The sequence below is a fragment of the Ostrinia nubilalis genome, chromosome 16 (genome assembly GCF_963855985.1).
Source record: "Ostrinia nubilalis chromosome 16, ilOstNubi1.1, whole genome shotgun sequence".
Lineage (NCBI taxonomy): Eukaryota > Metazoa > Arthropoda > Insecta > Lepidoptera > Crambidae > Ostrinia > Ostrinia nubilalis.
This window is the reverse complement of record NC_087103.1, coordinates 833,057-842,894: the sequence shown is the minus strand read 5'-3', so window position 1 is coordinate 842,894 and position 9,838 is coordinate 833,057. Positions and strand designations below refer to the sequence as shown.

The 9,838-nt window shown below is 34.9% G+C and overlaps 1 protein-coding gene across 3 annotated transcripts in view; it reads right to left on the bottom strand.

The window, feature by feature from the left end:
- Positions 1–405: 405 nt before the first annotated feature.
- The window catches only part of LOC135079196 (uncharacterized), a 31,058-nt gene continuing 21,625 nt past the window's right edge, over positions 406–9,838 (bottom strand). For all 3 annotated transcript variants that reach the window (XM_063973782.1, XM_063973784.1, XM_063973783.1), the window contains exon 9: positions 406–521. In XM_063973782.1, coding sequence (XP_063829852.1) covers positions 488–521 — 34 coding nt within the window. In that variant the 3' untranslated portion in view covers positions 406–487. The remainder of the gene's footprint in view (positions 522–9,838) is intronic.

The window sequence follows — 9,838 nt, the reverse complement described above, 5'->3', positions numbered from 1 at the left end:
ACGTTTGAAATCGCCGCGCCATTGTAATTGACACTAAGATACGCATGGCGATTGTTACAAAACTAATATATACATACAGAGCGGAGTCCACAGACAGTTCCAAATACATAATAACAGTAAATAGAGACGCCGCCATTTTGTGAAGTGTTGCCAATATAAATCGTAAAATTCAAATCGTTCATTTGACTAAAAAATATATAAAATCGACAGTTAAATCGCTTAAATTTCGTTCCTCTAATAAAAAATTGCATTAAATTAAAATTACAACATGCTTTCTGTTAGAAATGTTAAAATCGTTTACATGATAATATCCAGCGATTATCGCCTCTACATTATCGTAATGTAAATGGGAAAAGTGGGAGCGAAAATGGATTCTATTACGAGTTTTAAAGTTCCTTTTGTCATAAAATGGCGGCGTGTAATACATTGGGAGAGCTTACTTCTAGAGACGCTTATTCGCCGGTGTCGACCCAGTTCGCCTCTTCTGCTATTCTGTCCATGCAGTTGCATAAGAATTGATACTGTAAGAAAAAAAATATTTATTAAGTTTCACAATTATACAGAGACAACTGATAATGCACCGGAAAACCCAGCGTAGGACGTCCACCTACAAGGTGGACCGACAACTTCATAAAGGTAGCAGGAGGGCGCTGGATGCAGGCTGCTACCAACCGGGCGATGTGGAAATCATTGGGGGAGTTAGTTCAGCAGCGAACGTCCTGTGGCTGAAATAATGATGATGAATGATGAACTGATGATGGATTTTATGTTTGTGATGCGTAAGAGACTTGAAAGTTGGGACTTATCTGAGCAGTCATAGTCTTGAGTATTTTTTTCTATTTTCTTACAATTTCTCACTAGTTGGCGCCAAAGCAAGTCATGACACTGTGCGAATTGATAGGAGGAGCTATCTTTTTTTTTCGTTCCAGTTAGCGCCACTGGCAAGTGACAGGATATTATTTCCCGGTGGCGCCAACTGGTGAATGATACGGGGAAGCGCCCGTTTAGTTGAATTTGTGAGTGAAAGCGTGAAGCCGATATGTGCCGCAAATAATGTTGTAAAAAAACTCATTAAAACTCATTAAAACTCATTTATTTCTGTAAATAGGCTTAAAAAAAGCACTTTTACACGTCCCAGTATTAACCCTACCACTGCTTCAGGACAATAAATGGGCCAGTGCTGAGAAGAAGCAGCGCAAGAAACTCAGTCACTATTGTCAGCCTCTTTTTCAAAGGTTTACATGCTTTAAAATGTACAAAGTTATAAATATTTATGCGAGCTAGGCAGTAACGTATCCCAAACATTTTTATCTTTTAAATAATCATCGACTTTATAGTAGCCCTTTTTCATTAAGGTACTTTTAATATGTGCTTTTAATTTATGAATGGGTAGTTCTACAACAGTTTGTGGTAATTTATTAAAGAATTTAATACATTTTCCCATAAATGAATTACCAATCTTATGCAATCTGAAATTTGGAACGGCAAGTTTATTTTTGTTTCTTGTATTAAAGTTATGCAAATCGCTCTTTTTCGTGAATTGCTCTATATTTTTGCGGACATATAAAAGGTTTTCATAAATGAACTGTGAAGCTACTGTCAGTATGTTTATTTCCTTAAAAAAATCTTTCAAGGAAAATCGGGGTCCAAGGTTATAAATGGCCCGCACTGCTCTCTTCTGCAGAACAAACACAGTTTCAATGTCCGCGGCTGAGCCCCACAACAATATGCCGTATGACATTATACTATGAAAATAGCTAAAATATACTAGCCTTGCCGTTTCAATGTCAGTTAATTGCCTTATCTTTCTCACTGCAAAAGCAGCCGAACTGAGCCTTTTTGACAGAGTTTCAATATGAGGACCCCATTGAAGTTTAGCATCTAAAGTGATTCCCAGGAATGTTGTGGAATTTATGCTATTTAATGGTTCATTCTTCACCATTAATTGCGTGGAAACCTGCCTCACATTAGGTAAGGTAAATTTAATGCACTTAGTTTTGTTTGCATTTAACAATAAGTTGTTAACAGTGAACCAATGTAGAACCTGTGAGAGTGTGTTATTAATATCGTCAAAATTTACTTTACCTCTATCAACTTTGAAAATGAGAGATGTGTCATCAGCAAATAACACAATATCACACAGATCTTTTACAAAGTAAGGAAGGTCATTAATGTAAATAAGAAATAGCAAAGGTCCCAATATTGATCCCTGCGGCACACCCATAGTAAGAGGTGCTCCAGAAGACTCAGTTCCGTTAATACAAACTTTTTGTTTTCTGCCTGTGAGATACGAGTTCAGCAGATCAAGTGACTTATTCGAAACACCATAATGTCGCAATTTGTTTAGTAAGGTTTGGTGGTCTACACAATCAAACGCTTTTGAAAGATCACAGAAAATACCAACAGCGTCCTTTTTACTCTCCCAAGCATCAAAGACGTGTTTCAATAGTGCTACCCCAGCGTCAGTAGTACTTCTACCTTTCGTAAAACCAAATTGCTTATTGTGTAATAATTTGTTAAAAATGAAGTGAGATAGAAGTTGGTGGAAAATAATTTTCTCGAAAATTTTGCTAAGTACTGGTAGAATAGAAATCGGTCGAAAATTAGAGGGGTCACATTTGTCACCAGCCTTGAACAATGGAATTATTTTACTTAACTTCATTAAGCTAGGAAAGCAACCTTGATCAATACATGTATTAAAAATGAATGCAAGGTGAGGAGCTATGGTGTCAATAATTGTTCCAATTATACTGACGGAGATTCCCCAAAGGTCCTCAGTTTTTTTCATATTTAATTCTCTAAAGGTTTTAATTATTGTATTACAATCTATATGCCTGAACTGGAGCAGACACTGGCACTCGGTGACATTAGATTTTAAAAGAGACTCTGCAAGAACTGGTGATGAATTCAGTTCTTTAGTTGTTTCAGACGCAATATTGGAGAAGAATGTCTCAAATGTGGTTGCAACTTCTGTATCGGAATTTATAATTTCGTTTCCGATTTTCAGTGAAAAAGTGTTATCCTTCGATTTATTTTTACATGTTTGTTTATTTATTATGTTCCACGTAGCCTTAGCTTTATTATTAGAATTTAAAATCATGTTTCGAAGATGATTTGATTTAGCAGCCAAACAAACCTTTTTAAATATTTTTGAGTAATTTTTAACATATTCTATAACACTCAGATCTTGCGTATCGGCTTTAAGACTATATAATTCATACATTTTATTTCTACTCTTGTGAATGCCAGTTGTAGCCCAGTCATCAAATTTACATTTAACAGAATTTATTCGGATCTTTTTCTGTGGGAATGTGGTTTTGAATTCCTCACTCACAACACTGAATAGATCCTCATAAATTTGATCGACATTATTGTCATCTAATATAAGTTTATCAATACCATCACAAATATTTTTCTTAAATTTGTCAATTCGGTTAGTTGTTATTGGCCTACAAACAACATCCACTGTACTAGGGACATGATGGTGTTCAAATGTGGCCAATTGTCCACTATGATCTGAACTAAGGCAATTAATTATTGATTTACTTTGAGTATCACAGTTACAAAAAATGTTATCTAAGCAAGTAGCTGATGTTGGAGTGATTCTAGTAGGCTCATTGAAAAGATGTGATAAATTAAAAGATTTAAAAAGGTTTAAGAATCTTATTTTATATTGAGTATTATCTAATAAATCTATATTAAAATCTCCACATACAACTACTCTCTTATTTGATTTAAATACCTTTTTTAAGACCTCCTCCATAGTGGATTCGAATAATTGGTAATTTGCAGATGGGGGCTTGTACACACTTACAATTATATACTGCTCTAGCTCTGCACACGCAAGTTCTATAGTTCGTTCGACTGAGAGTGAGACAATGTCTTTTCTTTCCTTGTATTTAAATTGATTATTTAATAATATGAGTGACCCCCCTCTAATAGCAGACTCCCTGGTGAACGAACTACAAACTTTATAATTTCCTATATGAAACATCAATTCATAATTTTTAAGCCAATGTTCGGTTAAACATAATACATGAACATCGTATTTTTTTAAAAACAATTCTAGTTCTAATTCTTTGCCAGCCAGGCCTTGTAAATTTTGATGAACAATATTAAATCCTTTAATAGACCTGTCTGTTGTCGTCCCTCTCAGTTTAAATCAGTGGTCGTCACAGAAATATTAGTATTAGTATTTCTACTAATAATATCAAAAGTGGAATTTACTTGTTTTGTGTTAATAACACAGTTAATACCTGTACCTGGAATGTATATATTAGAAATCTTTAAGTTTGTAAGACAACATCCAGAACTGTTCCAAACCGCGGCTGAAGTGTACCCCAGAAACACAAGGTCTTCAGATAGGCTAGCTCTTTCCTTTTGCCCAAGAACTTCACTTATTAAGAAAAATTGTTACTGCATGTGTATTGAGGTGTATAACAAAATTCCTGATGTATATAAAAATGGCCCTACAAAATTGATGGTGAAAAAGCTTCGGGAATGGCTGACTACTGTTTGTTTCTACAGTGTTCGGGAATTCCTTACCCGTAAATTTGCATGTTAAAATATTTTAACAGAATAGAGTCCTAATACATGTAACATCAACAATAACCTGTACTTACCTATTCTTGCAAATAAATATCTTTATCTTTATCTTTATCTTTAATATTATAAGCTAACAATGTAGCAAGTTTTAATTTTATGCTTTGAGGCAGGTGTAAAGAGCTGCCTGTCATTATGAACTTATTATTAATAAATTTATTAGTGTCAAAATAGACAAATTTGTCGCTATGACGAACAGTCAAATTAAATAATAAAGTATTCAGTAAGTGAATACTTTCATTAGTTTCAGAGGAGCCATTTTTACAGTATGGCAGGGCACACATAATTATTTTATGAATATTAAGGCTGGCCAGCATGGAAAAATTATGTAGAATATTTTTCCTATTTATATTCTGACTGTTTCCTAACATTATAACTAAAACAGAATTACTGTGTAATTGTTTACTATTTTTTATGCCATTCATTAATTGACAATAAGATGCGTCTGGCATACAGTTATTTATTATTTTACAATCTAATTTTTTATTTAATATGGGGCCATAACCAACTCCTAGCCTATCTGAGAACAACACTACATTGCTTGATTTATGTACATTCAACAGTCCCGTTTTTGAAGACATTGAAGGCCGCAAGCCGCCATCAATTTGTTGCTGACTTTGCATTGTTATGTTTGGCAGAGATTTAAAATCCGTAGTAGGATTGCCTAAAATAAAAAATTTAAAATTTAAAATTAAAATTCATAAAATTCATTTATTTTTGCAAATAGGCTTTAAAAAAGCGCTTTTACACGTCCCAATATTAACCCTACCACTGCTTCGGGACAATAAATGGGCCAGTGCTGAGAAGAAGCAGCGCAAGAAACTCAGTCACTATTGTCAGCCTCCTTTTCAAGGTTTTACAGTCTTTAAAATATACAAATTATAGTCATAAGTATTAATGCGAGCTAGGCAGTTAAACATTCCAAACATTTTTATCCTTTATATAATCATCAACTTTATAGTAGCCCTTTTTCATTAAGGTGCTTTTGATATGTGCTTTAAATTTATGAATGGGCAATTCTACAACAGTTTGTGGTAATTTATTGAAAAGTTTAATACATTTCCCCATAAATGAATTACCAATCTTGTGCAGTCTGAAATTTGGAACGGCAAGTTTATTTTTGTTTCTTGTATTGAACTTGTGTAAATCACTCTTTCTAGTAAATTGCTCTATATTTTTGCGAACATATAAAAGGTTTTCATAAATGAACTGTGAAGCTACTGTCAGTATATTAATCTCCTTAAAGAATTCTCTCAAGGAAAATCGGGGTCCAAGGTTATAAATGGCCCGCACTGCTCTCTTCTGCAGAACGAACACAGTTTCAATGTCCGCAGCTGAGCCCCACAACAATATGCCGTATGACATTATACTATGAAAATAGCTAAAATAAACTAGCCTTGCCGTTTCAATGTCAGTTAATTGCCTTATCTTTCTCACTGCAAAAGCAGCTGAACTGAGCCTTGCTGACAAGGTTTCAATATGAGGACCCCACTGAAGTTTAGAGTCTAAAGTGATTCCCAAGAATGTTGTGGAACTTATGCTATTTAATGGTTCATTCTTCACCATCAATTGTGTGGGAACCTGCCTCACATTAGGTAAGGTAAATTTAATGCACTTAGTTTTGTTTGCATTTAACAATAAGTTGTTAACAGTAAACCAATGCAAAACCTGTGAGAGTGTGTCATTTATATCATCAAGGTTTACTTTACCTCTATCAACTTTGAAAATGAGAGATGTGTCATCAGCAAATAACACAATATCACATAGATCTTTTACAAAGTAGGGAAGGTCATTAATATAAATAAGAAATAGCAAAGGTCCCAATATCGATCCCTGCGGCACACCCATGGTAAGAGGTGCTCCAGAAGACTCAGTTCCATTAATACAAACTTTTTGCTTTCTGCCTGTGAGATACGAGTTCAACAGATCAAGTGCCTCATCCGAAACACCATAATGTCGCAATTTTTTTAGTAAGGTTTGGTGGTCTACACAATCAAACGCTTTTGAAAGGTCACAAAAAATACCAACAGCGTCTTTTTTACTCTCCCAAGCATCAAAGACGTGTTTCAGTAGTGCTACTCCAGCGTCAGTAGTACTTCTACCTTTGGTAAAACCAAATTGTTTATTGTGAAGTAATTTGTTGAAAATAAAATGAGAAAGAAGTTGATGAAATATAATTTTCTCAAAAATTTTGCTAAGTACTGGTAAAATAGAAATCGGCCGAAAATTAGAGGGGTCACATTTATCACCAGCCTTAAACAATGGGATTATTTTACTTAATTTCATTAAACTAGGAAAGCAACCTTGATCAATGCATGTGTTAAAAATGAATGCAAGGTGAGGAGCTATGGTGTCAATAATTGTCCCAATAATACTGACAGAGATTCCCCAAAGGTCCTCGGTTTTTTTCATATTCAATTCTCTGAAGGTTTTAATTACTGTATTACAATCTATATGCCTGAACTGGAGTAGACTCTGGCACTCGGTGACATTAGATTTTAAGAGAGACTCTGCAAGAATTGGCGATGAATTTAATGCTTTAGTTGTTTCGGACGCAATGTTTGAGAAGAATGTCTCAAATGTGGTTGCAACATCTGTATCTGAATTTATAACTTCATTCCCGACTTTCAGTGAGAAGGTGTTATCCTTCGATTTATTTTTACATGTTTGTTTATTTATTATGTTCCACGTAGCCTTAGCTTTATTATTAGAATTTAAAATCATGTCTCGAAGATGATTCGATTTAGCAGCCACACAAACCTTTTTAAATATTTTCGAGTAATTTTTAACGTATTCTATAACATTCGGATCTTGCGTATCAGCTTTAAGTCTATATAATTCATACATTTTATTTCTACTCTTGTGAATGCCGGTTGTAGCCCAGTCGTCAAATTTACATTTTATCGAATTTATTCGGATCTTTTTCTGTGGGAATGTGGTTTTGAACTCATCACTCACTACACTGAATAGATCCTCATACATTCGATCAACATTATTGTCATTTATTATAAGTTTATCAATACTATCACAAATGTTTTTCTTGAATTTGTCAATTCGATTAGTTGTTATTGGCCTACAAACAACATCCACTGTACTAGGGACATGATGGTGTTCAAATCTCCTATATCTAAGAGATTGTTTGCTGCCAGGATATGTTCGTTAATTTGTTCCCTGGCTGAATTATATTTAGCTGTTATGGATTCAAGCGAGTCATGCAAGTTTGTGATTTCAGCCTGCAACCTTTCAAATTCCAAGTTATGTAATGGATAAAACAAAATTCAAAGCGTTGAAATTATGACCGTAGAGTAAAAGACAAAAGTTGTCGGGTATCGAAGAATTGCGTACGAAAGGCCTATTTATTTATTTATTTACTAGTGGCCGCCCGATTCGTACGCATGGAGTTAATTATTTGCAACCCCCTGTTTTACTCCCTTAGGGATGGAGTGGAGTTACGTGAAATCCGTTCTTAGTGGATATCTACACCCTATAAGGAACCTACCTGCTAAATTTCAAGTTTGTAAGTGTTACAGTTTCTGAGAATTAGTGATTTAGCAGTGAGTGATATTTCGCTTTTTAGTTAAGTTAGTTTGTATGGTTTGCGAGAGTTAGTTTTGGTTAGTTAGAGTTTTTACGAGTAAATTACTCTACTCCTCTGCAAATATGTAACTATGTCAACTTATCATAATAATTAACCGCCTCTGTGGTCTAGTGGTGAGACCACCTGCTTCAGACGCAGAGCTTCCGGGTTCGATTCCCAGTGGGAGCAGATTTTTCTGTTCGGTTTGGTTGGTGGTAGGTGGTAGGGCTTGTTCTAAGTCCGCCTGGCTAGCTACCACTATCTTACCTAAGTCTGTCGCCATAACAACAATGTTAACAGCATTGTTGTGTTCCGGCAGTTAGTGGTAAGATAGCCAGTTCCTCTGTGGTTGAGGATTCCGGGTGAAGCTCGCTTCCACCTTCGGCCTGATCATCACTTACCATAAGGTGAGATACAAGCCAAGAGCTTCCTCGTTGTGGATTAAAAAAAAGAAAAATATATACAGGGTGTTACTTTGCATTCTTGCCATATTTACAGAGGTTACTATATTACTGATACTGAACACAAATCCGTTAAAAAATAATGCCCGAAAATATTTTTTTTTAATCTATTGTATTTTATTTTATCGACAATCTGTTAAATACATCACTAATTATCGTAACGCATGCACATCACTTGTTGGCGATGGCGATGAAGACTTTTTTACTTTTTATTGTATTTTTAAATATCTATTGCAATCTATTGTCTTTAAAATGTCTTTTTGACACTTGTAAAAAACTGAGAAATCCATCAATCACAAATCACGTTATAAATAATACAAAAATGTCTGAAGTGTATTCAAACAACGAATAATTTAATCAAAATGGTGCTTGGAGTGTCTGCAAGACGTCTTAGACGAAATGCTTGATGACGTACCCTTAGCGTTACACCAAATGCTCTACTACCAGCAGGATGGTGCTCCCCCACAATAAGGACGTCAAGTGCGCGAATAATACGTTTGGTGAACAGTGGATTGGACGAGTAGTCCAGTAGCTTGGCCACCACGATCCTCGGACCTGACACAAATGGATTTTTGGAGTGACTTGAAACGACTGGTATGCGCAGAAGAGATAAACAGTGTAAACGAGTTACATGAAAGGATTGTTTTAGTGAAACTGTGAGACAAAACGTTTATGTGTTGCGAAAACTAAAGCGAAAAACCTACGCTTCGCCGTGCTAGACTGTGCCTTCATCAGAAAGGAGGACACTTTGAACACTTGCTTCGCAGTACGTAAACTTTGAAAGTAGGAACTTATAAATAAATAATTAATTGTGAATAAGGTGATTTCATTTCATACTTAATTTATTAATTTGTAAAAATAGGCTACAATGTTAAAATTAATTAAAACCCTAATAATTATTACGTATTTTTGACGGTCCTAAGCCCGTAAAGTACCTAGAAAGGAAAATCTGAAATCAACTGAAGAGTATTTTAAAATAATTATTATGACTGGATAAAAAGGCTGGTACCCAGAGCTATAAAACAACAGATTATTAAGAACTAGGCCACGCCCACTAGGTTTATTCCACTTGCACCTGTAGAACGTGCGAGACAAAATGGGTTTATTCCAATTTGTACTGAAAAACCAAATTTACTAAAATCTTAGTGTACTTTCTTTATGGGAGTCTCTTGTTTATCTTAAATAATAGGTATTGTTC